The sequence below is a fragment of the Jaculus jaculus genome, chromosome X (assembly GCF_020740685.1).
Source record: "Jaculus jaculus isolate mJacJac1 chromosome X, mJacJac1.mat.Y.cur, whole genome shotgun sequence".
Classification (NCBI taxonomy): domain Eukaryota; kingdom Metazoa; phylum Chordata; class Mammalia; order Rodentia; family Dipodidae; genus Jaculus; species Jaculus jaculus.
Genome location: NC_059125.1, coordinates 2,311,721 through 2,329,124, shown reverse-complemented (window position 1 = coordinate 2,329,124; position 17,404 = coordinate 2,311,721). Strand labels below are relative to the sequence as shown.

The following is a 17,404-nucleotide window of genomic DNA, read 5'->3' as shown; positions in this document are numbered from 1 at the left end:
CACTAGGTCCCCCTATTGCTGGTGGCAATTTGGGAATTAGATCCTCCTGGAGGCAGTGTAGGGGGCAGGCCTACAAGTGTTATAGCTAGCTAGCTTTCTTTTGCTAGTGTTTGGCATACTCTCCTGTTGATGTTGTCCACCTGATGTTGGCCAGGAGTTTGATGTCCACCCTCTGCTCATGCCATCGTTTTCATTTCCCCTGCCATCATAGAGCTTCCCTTTGAATACGTAAGCCCACAAGCTCTACCCCCCTCCCCCCCCCGCCCCAGCAAGCTGTTCTTGGTCAGGTGTTTTCTGCCAGCAATATGGACCTGACTGCAACACATACTAACTAATGGGTTTCATTATGACATTTTCTATTTTATTTTATTTTATTTTATTTTATTTTATTTTATTTTATTTTATTTTATTTTATTTTATGTATATGAGATAGACAATTGGTGTGCCAGGGCCTCTAGTCACTGCACTCAAACTCCAAACGTGTGTGCCACCTTGTGTGCATATGTCACCTTGTGCACATGTGTCACCTTGTGTGTCTGGTTTACATGGGTTCTGGGGAATTGAACCTGGGTCCTTGGGCTTTGTGGGCAAGCACCTTCAACTGCTAAGCAATCTCTTTAGCCTTCTTCTTTTAGGGTCTCACACTAGCCCAAGCTGACCTGGAACTCACCATGTCGTATCAGGGTGGCCTTGAACTCATAGCAATCCTCCTGCCTTTGCCTCCCAAGTACTGGGATTAAAGGCATGAGCCACCATGCCCGGCTTTTCCTTCTTTTATTTTTTGAGACAGAATCTCACTTGTTAAGTCTTGTTGGCCTGGTATTCAATATGTAAACCAGGCTGGCCTAGAACTTAACAGCCTCCTGAGTTTTACAGGCATAAGCTACTAGGCCTATTTCATTATGGCATTTTTTATACATATATATCAGTGTATTTTGCTCATGTTTGTCTACTGCATCCTCCACACCAGGTATTGGGCATTGAACCCAGAGCCTTTCTTGTTGTAGGCAAGGGCTCTACCACTGAGCTACAGTCCAGTCCCATCAATGGCTTTTAATAGATTAAGAGATATGTATAAAGAAGGTGTCACTTATTTTTGTTTCCTTGAATTTTCCAGAGGAACTGTTATTTTTCTGATTGTTTTTTTTTTTTTTTTTTTTTTTTTTTAAGACCGGGTCTCACTTGGTATAGCCCAGCCTGGCCTGGAATTGTGATCCTTTTGCCTAAGCTTCCTGATGCTGGAATTACAGACACACATAACCATGCTTCCTTCAGACAAACTGAATTACATAATTGGGTCTCATACCGTACGTATTACGTTCATTTTGAAGTCTGAATGATTGAGAAATGAACCATAGCATTAACAGTAAAGGTTACTTTAAAAAAATATATATTTATTTGCAATCAGAGAGAAAGAAAGAGAGAGAGAGAGAGAGAGAGACGCCAGGGCCTCCAGCCATTGTAAATGAACTTCAGATGCATGCACCATCTTGTGCGTCTGGCTTATGTGGGTCCTGGGGAATCAAACATGGGTCCTTTGGCTTTACAGGCAAGCACCTTAACTGCTAAGCCATCTCCCCAGCCCTGAAAGTTACTTTTTTGTTTGCAGTGCTGAAAGTGAACCCATGTGTGAATCTCATGAATGCGGGCAACACCCTATCACCAAGTCACACCTACAACCCAATTCTTTTGGAAAAGAGTCACTATAATGAGGTCCATTTAGCTTGCAGTCTTCAGCTTTAAGAGAAAAAGTGTCTCTGTGCAGACTGAATTCCTGAAGTACAGTTCAGTTGAAAAGATGAGCGTGCTGATGAGGCTGCGGAGTCTAGCCTCCTCTCTTGAGACTTGGGAGTGCCAGGAGGAGGAGCCTGGTGAGCCAAAGCCCTGCAGACACCAGAGACCTCTGCTGACCTCTTAATGGGTTTGTCTGGGCAGGAGGCCCAAGTTTGGCCTGCATCCAGCATTCCACTCACCCTTGCTGTCACCGTAAGAGGCAGGTGGATCCCGGAGGCTGCCTAGTCCTTGTCCATGGCTGTGCCAGGGGTTGCCCTGCTGCTTTGGGCTGGTCACTTGATCTAGATGGAAATGGAAATGTACTTTGTTCCGGGGGGGGGGGTATTGGCAAAGCCACAAGCAGATGGCTGCCCAGTAGGTCATAAAGGCTGGATAAATGTCACCTCTTCTTAGACTGTCCCCGTCAAACCTGTGACAACAAAGACCCCTTAATTCCAAGGCAGGGAGGCTTTGGGGAAGCCAACAAGCATGCCCTTTGGGTAGCACTGGTGTTTTCTCAAAAATAAAAGATGCACATCACTGTTAAAGTCTGGTTTTGTTCCTTTGGGCTCCACATCACTTGCTTCAGTTATGCAAAGAAAGCATTTATGGTACGAGAGCAGATTCTTACCGTATTTCTCTCCTGCCCAGACACTTGCTACCCCCCCTGCTCCAGTACCAGGTGTTTTCCTATGTGCCACTCAAGGCACTTTTTAGAACCCAACGCTGGTCAAAACCATTTAGAATCAGTCAGTGCCTAGAAACAGGATTTTATCCTTAAGGACAGCCTGTTCATGACAGTTGAGTCCAAATACTGTTTAATGGAAGATATATATGTGTGTGTGTGTGTGTGTGTGTGTGTGTGTGTATGTATGTATGTATGTATTTTCAAGGTAGGGTTCCACTCTAGCTCAGGCTGACCTGGAATTCACTCTGTAGTCTCAGGCTGTCCTTGAACTCACGACAATCCTACCTCTGCCTCTCGAGCACTGGAATTAAAGGTTTGTGCCACCACACCCGGCTTAATGGAAGTAATATTATTAGTGCATGTATTGATATGATTGTGGGATGTGCTGATTAAATAACTGGGGTCATGTCAGGTGTGGCATCATATAGCTGAGGCAGGAAAACCATGAATTCCAAGCCAGCTAGGGTTACACAGTGAGAAAAACAAAACAGAACAAATAACTCAGCTCTTTCCAGCTTTGAGACTACTAATATTTGAGTGGGGGTAGTGGCGAAGTTAGCTGAGGCAAAGGGGGGCAGCAGGTAGCAGGTAGCTGGCTTCCAATATGGAGGCTGTACCACTCTTGTATGCTGTGGTGGGTTTGCTTGCTTTGAATAATAGGAAAAGCAGTGTGTAGCTACTCTCTAGCTATAGTGAGGTGACATAACTAAGTCAATGAACAAACAAACCCAAACCAGGAAAACAAAATAAAACTTACTCCTTCCTCCTCTGCCTCTTCTTCCTCACCCCGCCCCTATCCTGGGAATTATATCTAGGGCCTTGTTCAAGATAGGGCAGTTGGTCTACTACTGAGTTATACCTCCAGCCTTTGATACAGATATTCTTTTTTTCCATCTTTATTGATAACTTCCATGATTATAAACAATATCCTATGGTAATTCCCTCTCTCCCCCTACTTTCCCCTTTGAAACTCCACTCTCCTTCATATTCCCTCCCCCTCTCAATCAGTCTCTCTTTTATTTTGATGTCATCATATTTTCCTCCTCTTATGATGGTCTTGTGTAGGTAGTGTCAGGCACTGTGAGGTCATGGATATCCAGGCCATTTTGTATCTGGAGGAGCACATTGTAAGGAGTCCTACCCTTCCTTTGACTCTTACATTCTTTCCGCCACCTCTTCCTCATTAGACCCTGAGCCTTGGAAGGTGTGATAGAGATGTTGCAGTGCTGAGCACTCCTCTGTCACTTCTTCTCAGTATCGTGGTGCCTTCTGAGTCATCTTAAGCTCACTGCCATCTGAGAAGAGAAGCTTCTCTAATCAAAAGTGAGAGTAGCTTTAATATATGGATATGAACATTAAGAAGTGCTTACTGCACAGTTTGGTGAGCATAGTATATACAGTTATCCAGATAGCAGCAGTAGGGCTCATGACTAACCCTGTTGTAGGGTTTCAGTGTCAGGGATGTATTCCCTCCCATGGAGTGGGCCTCCAGTCAAATTAGAGGGCAGTTGGTGTCCCCATAACAGACGTAGCACTATTGCACCCATTGGTCCATGTGGCCTGGCTGGTCAAGTATAAGGCATGCAGTGTCCACTGTTAAGTATCGTCACTGGTGATTTCTCTTTTTCCCATTGAGCCGCACGCAACATGGCTTTTTCCAGCTTTCTGTCATCTGGTTTTCAGGAGGAGGTTTTCACTTTAGTTCCAGCAGGATTTCTCAGTGACCTTGCAGCCCAATTATGTAGAGTCTTCAACAATAGGGTCTTACCATCTCATGTATTCTGAGTGGAAACCAAGGGCCTCGGCAATAGCCTGTAATTTTTTGAGGGCACATCAGGGACCTCCCTGGCCAACAAGTCACTGGAAGGTATCCCATCCCTGGTTCTTTTCTAGTAACAATCTATAGCTCCTGAGTATTCCATTGTCCAAAAAAGTAGGTTTCTGTATGACTTATTTATATCCTCTTAGATTTTGATTATCCCTCCCCCCACCTTTCCTTTGCTCAGTCTCCTCCCCTGACCTCACAAGATATTTCTTGAGCAACTTTTCTAACCTGACTTCCCAACCATAACATTGCTGTTTGAGGAGGAGGAGGAGGAGTACTGGAGATGGAATCCAGGGCCTCAAGGCCTGCATGATAGGCAAATGCTCTCTTCCAGAACCATGCTCTCAACCCACAGGCTTCTCTAAATTTAAAGATACAGAGAGTGTTCTATGGTGCTTGTTGAAAGAATGCCCCCTTCTATCCTCAGTGAGCTGGTATGTAGGAAAATAGTGAAAATATTCCATAAGCCGCTTAACACATACGGATGGTCATGGGTGAATAGACGGGCAGTGATTGTACATGTGCAGCATTATGTACTATTTCTCCACATGTGTAAAGTATCATGAACGGTGTAGACTAATAGACTTTCTTCAGAGCAGTGTTATTTGATTCTTTGTGTTCATGCAAATGCACATGTGTGGGTGTGCATGTGCACGTGTGTGTATGTGATATGGAGGCCAGATGATAACTTCAAAGTCATTCATCAGACCTCATTCATCTTCGTGTGTGTGTGTGTGTGTGTGTATGTTGTCTGTAAGTTCATGCAGCACACCCACAGCAACACAGGTTAACATCAGAGGACAACTTCATGTCAGTCCTCAACGTCAATACGTCAATCTCATTTGAGGCAGGATCTTTCTCTCATTTTCACTGTTCACCCTGCATTCTCCAGGCTGGCTCTAGCTGGTTCATGAGCTTCTGGGAAAGTCTCCTGTTTCTAACCCCCATCTCACAATCAGTGTGCTAGGATTACAGAAGGCCGCTTTTGGCTTTTATGTGGACTCTTGGGGGGCCCAAACTCAGCTCAGGTACTTAATGATTGCACAAGAAGTACTTTATTCATAGAGCTATTTCCCCAGCCCCCACCTTTTCTTTTTCTCTCTTTCTTTCTTTTTCTTTTTCTTTTTCTTTTTTTTTTTTTTTTTTGGTTTTTCGAGGTAGGGTCTCACTCTAGCCCAGGCTGACCTGGAATTCGCTATGGAGTCTCAGGGTGGCCTCGAACTCATGGCAATCCTCCTACCTCTGCCTCCCGAGTGCTGGGATTAAAGGCGTGCACCACCATGCCCGGCCCATCTTTTCTTTTTTTGAGATAGGGTCTCTCATTGGCCTGGAACTCACTAGGTAGGCAGACTACCTGGCCAGCGAGCCTCAGGGATCTCCTGTCTTCACCTCCCTAGCACTCGGATTATAAGCATGCATCCCCATGCTGGCTTTTTGTTTGTTTGTTTTTTGTAAATGTGTGGTTGCTTGCTGGGAATTGAACTTAGGTCCTCATGCTTTCACTTTTACTGACTAAGCTGTTTTCCTAGCCCCAAATTCTTTTTTCTTTTTCCTTTTCTTTTTTTTAAATATTTATTTCAGAGAAAAGGTGGGGGGAGAGAATGAGTGTGCCAGGGCTTCCTGCCACTGCAAATGAATTCCAGATACATGCACCACTTTGTGCATCTGGCTTTACATGGGTACTGTAAAATCTAACCCAGACTGTCAGATTTTGCAAGCAAGTGTCTTAACTGCTGAGCCATCTTTCCGGCATGTGTATGTTTGTGTGTGTGTGTATGTGGTTTTTTTGAGGTAGGGTCTTACTCTAGCCCAGTCTGACCTGACCTTGATCTCATAGTGATTCTCCTACGTGCTAGGATTAAAGGCATACACTAAAACAACTGGCTTTTACCCCCCCCCCCCTTTTTTTTTTTTTTTGCTTGTTGGAAAAAGTTTATTTTCGCTTACGGTTTCAAGGGGAAGCTCCATGATAGCAGGAGAAAACAATGGCATGAACAGAGGGTGGACATCACCCCCTGGCCAACATAAGGTGGACAATAGCAACAGGAGAGTGTGCCAAACACTGGCAAGGGGAAACTGTCTATTATACCCATGAGCCTGCCTCCAACAATACACTGTCTCCAGGAGGCTTCAATTTCCAATTGCCATCAGCTGGAGAACTTAGAATCCAGAATACCTGAGTTTATGGGGGATACCTAAATCAAACCACCACACCCCACTATCCCATTGTTACCCCCTTTTTTAAGACGGCTAGGTCTCTGAGGTGGGCCTAGAAGTCACTCAGTAGCCCAGGCTGGCCTTGAACTCACACTGATCCCTCCTACATCAGCCTATGAGCCACCATGCTTGGCTCTTGGGCTTTTCTTCTTTTCTTTTCTTTCTATTTTTTTCCCCCTTTGGAGACAGGATCACATGTAGCTCAGATTGGTCTCACACTTGCTATGTAGCAGATGGCCTTAAATTCTTCCATCTCCCAAGTGCTTACGTACTTTTACCACCACACTTAATTGGAGGAGATATTTGGCAGTTCACATTTAATCCGCAACCCATTTGCTCTCGCCCCACAGTCTTGCTTTGTCAGCCTCCCAGTTGCTGCGATTATAGGTGTGCACCTCCACAGTGAGCCTAGTCTACTAAAAGGACAACGTGGTAAATGTCACTGGCCCCTCTTTTTTTTTCCTTCTTCTGATTTTATAATAAAGTTCTTTCTTTTTTTCACTATCCAGGTTCAACATTTCTTTGACATATGTTAGATATAGTTAACATCTCTTGGGTTGTCTTCCCTACATGTTATGTATTTTGTGTTTATCTTTGTTGTTGTTTGTTTCTTTTTCTAGCAGGAAAACCTTAACTCAAACAGCATTTTACCTAGAGATGCTGAGCATAACTACAGGCTCCAAGCAGGGAATGTGAGGACAAACTGAGTGGAAATATAGTTGATTACTATGGGCTCTGTGCAGGGGGGAGAATTCCAGAAAGGCTAGATAGACGAGAGCATTGGAATCTCATTCTTTTTTTTTTTTTTTTTTGAGGTAGGGTCTCACTCTGGTCCAGGCTGACCTGGGGTAGCCTTGAACTCACGGCGATCCTCCTACTTCTGCCTCCAAAGTGCTGGGATTAAAGGCGTCTGCCACCACGCCTGGCTTTAGGAATCTCATTCTTTTTCTTCTGCCTTTGCTTACATAGATAGGCCTCTTTATCTATTGTGTGTGTGTGTGTGTGTGTGTGTGTGTGTATGCATGCATGTATGATTTCGTGCATGGTTGTATATGCGGTGCTGGGGATGGAACCCAGGGTAAGCAAGAACTCTACCAGTGCTTCATACACAGCATTTAAGTGAGTGCATCTTTCACTGTTAGGTGTGAAAGGAATCTGAGATGGAGGCTCTGAGACCACTATGTGGGTTAAACTAGAAAATTCTATTGTCCACTCCAAAGCTGAGTAGCATAGCAGGTGACATGCTGGCTAAAGGCTGTTAAATGCACCAGGGGCAAGAGGGAAACCTGATAGCTGGGGCAAAGCAGAGACACAGTCTGGCATGGCTTGGGGAAGGAAAGGACTGAGGTGGGGAAGGACAATGAGAGAGACGGAAGGAGGGAGGGGATATGAAAGAGAAGGCGATCAAGGGGCAGGGGTAGACAGAAAGATAAATATATGCACCTGAGTCAGCAAAGCGGGGAGGGGACAAAAAAAAGAAGCAAAGATAGTGGCAATGGAGTTTTTATGCCTGTTGGTGCATGTTGGGCTGGCCAATGGGACGGGCTTATGGAGATGCCAGTTCATAGAGCCAGGTTTTTGGGGTCTTCCATGGACCAGGAGGGCAGGGCCCTTTTGAAGGAAAGTTTCTTTCAGAGTTGGAAAGGGGAAGGAGCTCTGAGACCAGCATGCACTCTCTTGTTGCTGTTTCTTTTTCCAATTTGTATTAACACGTTAACATATCCATGAATACTTTTGTGGGGTTTTTTTTGTTTATTTTTATTTAGAGAGAGAGAATGGGCACACCAGGGCCTCCAGCCACTGCAAACAAACTCCAGACGTGTGTGCCCCCTTGTGCATCCGGCTAATGTGGGTTCTGGGGAATCGAGCCTCAAACTGGGGTCCTTAGGCTTCACAGGCAAGCACTTAACTGCTAAGCCATCTCTCCAGCCCTTTTGTGTTTTTTTTAATTTTATTTTTAATTTAGAGAGAAAAAGAGAGAGAGAATTGGCGCAGCAGGGCCTCAGCCACTGTATTTGAACACCACACGCTTGCACCACTGGGTGGACATATGCGGCCTTGTGTGTCGGGCTTACGAGGGATCTGGAGAGTCAAACATGGTTGTTGGTGTTTTTTCAAGGTAGGGTCCAGGCTGATCTGGAATTCACTATGTATTCTCAGAGTGGCCTCAAACTCATGGCAGTCCTACCTCTGCCTCCTGAGTCTGAGATTAAAGGTGTGCGCCACCATGCCCTGCTCGAACATGGGTTCGTAGGCTTAGCAGGTAAACACCTTAACCACTAAGCCATCTCTCCAGCCCTACCTCTGTGTTTTTATTCATAAATTGCTACTACATAGGCCAGGCGGGGCTTGAACTGACCACCCTCCTAACTCTGCCTCCCAAGGCTAGAATTGCCATGGCATGCACCACCATGCCGGGCTTTGTGTCTTTGTTCTCATGCATAAGACTCCTTAGCTCTGTTGTTAATTCTTAGGGCTTTTTTGTTGTTTTGTTTTGTTTTGTTTTGTTTTGTTTTGTTTTGTTTTGTTTTGTTTTTCGAGGTAGGGTTTTGCTCTAGCCCAGGCTGACCTGGAATTCACCATGGAGTTTCAGGGTGGCCTCAAACTCACGGCAATCCTCCTACCTCTGCCTCCCGAGTGCTGGGATTAAAGGTGTGCGCCACCATGCCCAGCTCTTAAGGCTTTTTATAACAGTAGTATTAATGGTTGTACTTTTGAATGTCTTGAGTTTCTTTGCCAGCATATCCATTCTGTTGAAATGTAGCCAGGGAGTTGTGTTGGCACCCTTAAAAAATATTCACTTGCGTGAAATGCAGTATGATGTGTTAGACTGCAGGGGCAGATTTGCTGTTAATCACAGTTGCTTGGTTACAGGGTGGGGAAGGTGGAGAGCCCGCCATTCATTTTCTTCCCTTTGGACATTAGTGGATTTATAGACAGGCACATTACAAAAGAGAAGAAACAGTTCATCTGGGTGTGCTCCAGGTGAGGATCCTGTATGTGAGTTCATTCTGTAACATGCTTTCAGCAAGTTTTTCTGTCTAGAGGACCATGGGGCAGGGTGTGGGATGTTGACAGGGACAGAGTGGCAGACCCTAGAGGCTGAGAACAGAAGGGTGGGTTCTTTGCTCTGGCCAGGAGAGACATAAAGGTGTGAGGAGAAAACTCTGAGCCTTTGATTCTGTGTGACCGCACCTGTGATTGCCGGAAACCGTGCCTTTCATGTCTTCTACAGTTTCAGCTATTGAGTCATTTGGGAATTTGTACCTTTCCTGAATTCTCTTTGTGTCTGAAGGCAGGAACTCCTTCATTCTTGTCCCATAGGACTGCATCTTATCAGGCATGATTTCTGCACTCACTGCATTGCTTTGTCTGTACTACTGCTCAGGAAAGAATGCATTGTCCTGTAAATCTTCCACAATGCCATTAAGGGCCTTTCTCTTTCTTCTTTTCTATTTCTTTTCCTTTTCTTTTTTCTTTCCTTTTTGCTTTTGAAACAGTTTTTGTATATAACGCAGGCTGGCCTCAAACTCTTGATCCTTCTGTTGCACTCTTCTGAGTGCCTGCACCCCCAGGCCTGCTGGGTTGTTTTTTTTTTTCTTATAGTAAATACAGAGTGTTATCATTAAGAGTACTCTGACACATCTTTCATATGTTCACTTAACTTACAAGGAGAAATGCACAGCTACGTGGTTGATGTCCTTCCAGCGGATCCAGCCTTCTGAGAATGCTCTTAAGTCATGGACCACAGACACCCAACTAGTGATTGTGAGGGGAAGAGAGTGAGAATAGGGCTGGGGAGCTGTGCTTCACAGGCTGGGCCAGGTGTGAAGTCTAGTTACAAACCTATTAGCCATATCAGCTGCAAAATTCAAGACCGTGGCAGAAGGGAGGCAGGGAGAAAGGGTGTGTGTGTCTTTATAGAAGACATGAGCAAATATCTATTCACCCCAGACAGGGTGCCAATGACAGGTCAAAGAAAGGATTCCACCCAGGTCTAGCTTGGTGAAGTAGTAAGTTTACTGGGCTTACTTCCAGGAGCATGGGTGACTCAAAGGCAACTGCATCCCCGAGAAGCCCATCCCAGCATGGGGGCCAGTTCAGCTCCCTGTACAAGTTGCAGGCAACTCCACTGGAGAGCATCTCCTGTCCCCAGAAATTGTTCACTATTATTATAATAACCTTGTATCTTTTTGAACTTCCTCAGCCTGGTGCTTTTCAGGACCTTTAGCCTGCGAGCCTCCCTCCTCCTTGGAAGGATTGTTTCAATTCATAGTGATGCAGGATTTGGGGGTTCAGGAGGGGTCTCCCAGACTTGTGAACCCAATTTTGGGTCCTTATCCTATTTTTAACACAGAATTGATAAAAACAAATGGACTCAAGAAGGATAAATTATGAATTACTGAGGTTTTTTTAGGGAGAAATACTGAATCATGAGGTTTATTTAGGGGAATTGGGATTTAGAAAAGGCTGGACCAGTTCACACATGTGGAAGATAGGATCTAGAAGCCCATGACAAAAGATTTAGAGGAAACATTCCTGTGGGAGGCACAGCATAGTTCATGAGGTTCATTTGAGAGAAATTGGGAGGCTAGGAAAAGGCTGGAGCATGTTCACAAGAACACAGAAGATGGGCTGAAAGCCCATGCAAAAAGATTTAGGCTGGGCGTGGTGGCACACGCCTTTAATCCCAGCACTCGGGAGGCAAATGGAGGAGGATTGCTATGAGTTTGAGGCCAGCCTGGAACTGCAGAGTGCATTCCAGGTCAGCCTGGGCTAGAGAGAGACCTTACCTTGAAAAATCCTGAACATGGGATTCTGACATGGTTTCCAGTAGCAGGTATGAGTTCTCTTGCCCACTGAGTGGGCATCATGTTCCATCAGAGAACACTTGATTACCCACAGAGGCTGTGTGGCACACTGTTGCGCAAGTGTGCACTTCTTGCCTGGCTGGTAATTTCACAGTCTGCAGGGCCCACTGCTTATTCATGCTGTTGGCAACCATTATCTTCCAGCACCTCCCATAGGGCTCTGCATCACTGAGGACTAGCCAGGAGGGGGCTAGTTTGTCCCTTTTGGTTCCAGCATGCTCTGTGGTGTCTTCAGCAATAGGGTCTTACCTTTTAACTGCTCTGGCAGATAATCAAGTAAAACAGAATTTTTAATATCTATATCTGTTATTGTGTTGATCTGAATCATGCATTTCAAAAGTAAATATAGCACCCAAGATTATAAAATTTTTCTTAAAAGTTGAAGCAAGCCTGGTGTGGTGGTGTGCGTACATGCACACACAACACACACACACACACACACACATGTGGAAGGCAGTTGGGAAGCTGAGTATGGGAGTAAAGAGAAGATGAGAAATGGAGACTTAAAAGGGCAAGAACTTAGAGGAAGGTAACAAAATAAGAGGGGGGGAATTCTCCTTCTCTTATCTTAAAGGAACACAAGTACAATCATGTGGGAAGTAGACCATAAGAGTATAAGCCCTTTGCTTTCACATTAGCAAAAAGGCTAAATCAGTTCATAAAGGTCCCGTAGCTTACAAGACAATAAGGAAAGGAAGATACCCCACCCCCACCATCTCAGCCAGGCTAGCATGGGGGAAGGGCTTACCAGAGCAGAGACCTTAGGGGTTCAGACGTCAGGAGGAAAATGAACAGCCAAGACCCCTTGTCTACATGGCAAGCTTCTCTTAATTAGGACGAATTTTGTCTTCATGTGTAAGTGAGGCAACTGATTGGACTCAAGGGTCAGACACCAGTTCCAGCTCTGCCAGGTATGGTGGTTTGAACTAGGTGTTCTCTCTAAACCCACGCAGTCCGAATGCTTGGTCCCCAGCTGACGGTAATTTGGGAATTCTGGACACGGTGGTGTTGGGGGCAGGCTTATGGGTATTACGGCCAGCTTCCCCTTGCCAGCGATTGGCACACCCTCCTGCCGCTGTTGGCCAGGAGGTGACGTCCAGCCTTTGCTCATGCCATGTTTTCCCTACCATCATGAAGCTTCCCCTTGAGTCTGTAAGCCAAAATAAATTCTTTCCTCCCACAGCTACTTTTGATCAGGGGCTTTCTGCCAGCAATGAGAAGGTAGCTGCAGCACCAGGACAAGGGAGGTGGCATCCCCTCATTCCCACTCTTTGGGCCTTTCCCTGGCTGATGACCTGCTCAAGAAAACAAAAACTACCTAGCTCCTGTTTCTCCCTCAAATCAAACTGAGAAGTAACAGCTATATTTGTTCTTAACATATTACACATGTTTTGTAATAACAAAGTTATTGCTAATATTTTAGAATGTGCTTGCTAATGATTGTTTTTTCTAGGTAGCACTCCCACATAATCTCAGGTATTATTTTAGGCATTCCAGTGGAGGTGTTTTCTTTTCGCAGACTCCTCCATCCTCCTTGTGGCTCCCACTTTCAGCCAGTCTAGTTTGTGTCCCTCACCAGCTAACCACAAAGAAGTTCTACTCGTCCTAGTTAACTGCAGCATAGCTAGCTGCATTGAGTTGAAGAGAGACATGCGGTCTAAACTGTGTGCACGCAAGCTGAGTGGAAGCCCACTCATGTTCTCCAGCCCAGTCCCTGCTCTGCAAAGGTTAGGATCCTGTGCAGAGATGTGTTGAAACAAAAGAGAGCAGGCTCTGTTTATGCTTAGGTTGTGGAGGGTAAGGATCAGGGAAGGGTACGTTTCGTTAGAGTACATTGTACCACAAAAAGGAGCTGGGCTGGGGATATAGCTCAGTTGGTGGACTGACTGCAAAGCTCTGGGTTCCTTCACCAGCATCACATCAAACCTGGCATGGTGGCACATGCCTATAATCCCAGAACTTGGGAGCTGGCACAACAGGATCAGCATGGTGAATATGAGGCCCGCCTGGGCAATATATAAGACCCTGTATCAAACCAAAATGCAAATTGTCTTGTTTTGTTTGTTGAGGTAGGGTCTTGTTCAAGCCCAGGGTGACCTGGAATTCACTGTGTAGTCTCAGGCTGGCCTCAAACTCACGGCGATTCTCCTACCTTTGCCTCCCAAGTGCTGGGATTAAAGGCGTGCCCTACTAAGCTCGGCTAAAAATGCAATTTGTAATCGACAAACAATAGTCTTACTTGTGGAGGAATAAGTTATAAACACTAAGGGGTGTTTCATATGTTTGGAGCCTGTGATGCCTACTCTGCATTAGGGCAATTTGTTCACTAACAGGTGTCTGAAAGAGTGTGTCCTATAGATACAGTGGGAGATAGCTGTAAGCCATGCTGTGTATCCCGTGCAAGCAGCTTGCTGCTGTCTTGGCAGGGAGGCATCCAGTGTGTAAACTTACCTCAGTGTCTTCATTCTATTCCAGGAAGAGTGACCCGAATTGGAGGCCTCACTCTTGGCATGCCACCAAGTTCTCTGATGGCCAACCTGAGCCTGCAGCCTCTCAGTTCCCCTGTGCCAGTGGCTACCCTTCCTGGCATAGCCGCCACCATGCCAGGTAGGTGTTCCTTCCCTGAGACCAGATACCATGTGTCATGTTTGTAACTAATGCCCCGAAGTTCCTGTGCATGTCATCACCCCAGAATGGTTTGAGTATTTCTGTTGGGACAAGGCTAGTGATGCTCCATCAGGGAAGTATGTGACAGTGGAAAACAAGATGAAATGCAAGAAGAGGGATGAACAAGCATGCATGGTCTCTCTTGTGGGTAAAAAGAAGAAAGTCTCAGTACTTGTCCTTTTGGCAGAATCTGTTAGGGACTGTCCACCAGAACCATTTGTGGTTCTGAACCTGTCAAGGTACCTTTCCACGTCCCCCCGACTGCCACCTGTGGATGGGCAGGCAGATGATATTTATGGGGCCACGGGTATATTTCATAAAAGTTCCCTGGGAGATTCTGTTGCATCTGCACCCACTCACCAGCATTTATGATGAATGTCTGTCCCATGTCTCCTAATGGAATGATGGTAGTAATGATAGGTCCTGTGGATTTGGAGTACATGTATAGTCCATGCTGTGTCCTCATGCATGTGTGAATTGTATATCTCTGTGTGCACATATTGGTGCATGTGTGCTTATGAGTATTTGTCTATGTGTATAGTACCTGTACATGCTTATATTTGTGAATGTGTGTGTGTGTGCTCATAAATTCTATGTATATATGTGTAGAAGCATGAGTATGCAGTTGTAACTGAATATGTGTTTGTGTGCATGTGTATCTGTGTGTGTTTAAAAATAATGTAAATGCTGGGTGTGGTGGCACGTGCCTTTCATCCCAACACTCAGGAGGCAGAGGTAGGAGGATCACTGTGAGTTCAAGGCCAGCCTGAGACTACATAGTGAATTCCAGGTCAGCCTGGGCTAGACTGAGACCCTACCTTGGGAAGCCAAAAAAATAAATAAATAAAAATAAATTTTAAAAAGGAGAAAGAGAAGAAGGAAAACAATGTAAATATCTTTTAGCCTTTGGGTGTTTTGTGTTTTGTTTTTTTGAGACAGTTTCATGTAGCTCAGGCTTGCCTCAAACTCACTATGTAACCATCACTGGCTTTGAACTTCATTCTCCTGTCTCAGTCTCCTGAGTGCTGGGATTACAGGTGTGTGCTATAACACTCAAGTTTTCTTTTAGTTTTAGTTTTGGTTTTCCGAGGTAGGGTCTTGCTATAGCCCAGGCTGACCTGGAACTTACTATGTAGTCTCAGGGTGGCTTCAAACTCAGTGATCTACCTCTGCCTCCTGAGTGCTGGAATTAAAGGCATGCATCACCATGCCGGGCTCTTTTAGTTTAGGGTTTTTTTTTATTAATTATTACTTTTTTTTTTAGCTTGTACAAAATGTTTTTCATTTTGGGACTTTCATACATTTATATCATTGTATTTTGCTCATATTAATTGCCCACTGAATTAACCTTTCATACCCTCTCCTACTGTTCTGCTTCCCCCTCCACATTGTCTCCTTTCTGCTCTCATGTCATCTATATACATACTTACATTTAGATAGTGCATATGAGAGAAAACATACATTTCTTTTTTTCTGCTCAGTTACCCCCTCTTGCTTCTTCCTCTTCATTCTTTTTCTTGTTTTTTTGGGGGGAGGTGTCGAGGTAGGGTCTCACTCTAGCCCAGGCTGACCTGGAATTCACTGTAGAGTCTCAGGGTGGCCTCGAACTCATGGCGATCCTCCTACCTGTGCCTCCCGAGTGCTGGGATTAAAGGCATGTGCCACCACACACTGGAATTCTTCTTTGTTTGTGGAATGGAGCTCACTATGTAGACCTGGCTGGCCTAGAGCTGTGGCAACCCTTCTACTGTAGCCTCTCCACTGCTGGGACTATAGGCATGCACCATTATGCCTAGTTCTCCCCCTTTCCCCTTCACCCCAGTATTCGAGATTGAACCCAGGGCATCCATCCCACATGATGTTCAAATACTTGAACAATGAACTTTATCCCCAGCCCAATAGTGTCCCCCTTATTCATGTAACTACCCTAAAGATCCATTGGAACTTCTCTGATGCACAATCAGAATGGTGTAAAGGAAGTACTTATCAAATGTAGTTTTACACACTGAAGTAGAGAGCTTCAGGTCACTGAGATGAACTTCCAGACCAGGCACAGTTATGGAGGAAGGGGTTTATTTATTTATTGTTTGTTTGTTTTTCGAGGTAGGGTCTCGCTCTAGCTCAAGATGACCTGGAATTCACTATGTAGTCTCAGGGTGACCTCGAACTCACAGTGATTCTCCTACCTCTGCCTCCTGAGTGCTGGGATTAAAGGCATGCGCCACCATGCCTGGTGTGCATGTATGCATACATTCATATGTGTGTGTGTGTATACATATATGTGTGTGTGTGTGTGTGTGTGTGTGTATATATATATATATATATATATATATATATATATATATATATATATATATATATATATATTTTATTTTATTTTTCTAAGTAGGGTCTCGCTGTAGCTCAAGATGACCTGGAATTCACTATGTAGTCTCAGAGTGGCCTTGAACTCACAGTGATCCTCCTACCTCTGCCTCCTGAGTGCTGGGATTAAAGGCATGCGCCACCATGCCTGGTGTGTATGTATGCATACATTCATATGTGTGTGTGTGTGTGTGTGTGTGTGTGTGTGTGTGTGTGTGTTACTTTTCTAAGTAGGGTCTCGCTCTAGCTCAAGCTGACCTGGAATTCACTATGTAGTCTCAGGGTGGCCTCAAACTCACAGTGATCCTCCTACCTCTGCCTCCCAAATACTGGGATTAAAGGTGTGCACCAACACGCCCAGTATGGAAGGGATTTATTGAAGCTTACAGACCAGGGGAAGTTCCATAATGGCAGAAGAAGCTGGCCTGCTTTCACAGGACGAGACAGAAAGAGAGAAAAAGGGAAAGCCAAAAGCCACAGTGCACACTTCGGAACTCCAGGAGGAACTAGGCACTTTGCATATCTCTAGGGTTGGAATCTCAAACCCATCACCTCACCTTCAGATCCACCCAGTGACACTTCCTCCAGCCAAGTGGCTGCTGATGCAAACAAACTACAAGCTAACAAAACACCAGATATATTGGGGGCCATCTATTCAAATTACCACACACACTATCTATCCAAGGCAACAAGACAGGGTGGATACTTAGTATACAGAGTCACTTTCAATAACCACAGATTCTCAACCAAGTAGTAAAACATAAGTGAAAATGGGGCTGTTTTCTTACTGGAGTACCTTGAGTGAACTGGCATTTCCATTTACCTGCTTGGCCAGTGTCTTCATTAGAGAGACATGTGTGCTGCCCAAATCTATATGGAGAGCACCCTGAGTATTCTTCGTATCTGCTTGCCTGTAGTGCCTCTAATAGGAGTCACTGTTAATTACAGTTAACTAGTATATGACAGCTTAAGTATTGACTAAATATCAGCTCTCAAGTT

At 45.0% G+C, this 17,404-nt stretch overlaps 1 protein-coding gene across 2 annotated transcripts in view; it reads left to right on the top strand.

Annotated features, from left to right (window-relative positions):
* Window positions 1-17,404, top strand: part of Shroom2 (shroom family member 2) — a 197,769-nt gene that overhangs the window by 115,654 nt on the left and 64,711 nt on the right. For both annotated transcript variants that reach the window (XM_045140089.1, XM_045140087.1), the window contains exon 3: window positions 13,850-13,981. In XM_045140089.1, coding sequence (XP_044996024.1) covers window positions 13,850-13,981 — 132 coding nt within the window. The remainder of the gene's footprint in view (window positions 1-13,849; window positions 13,982-17,404) is intronic.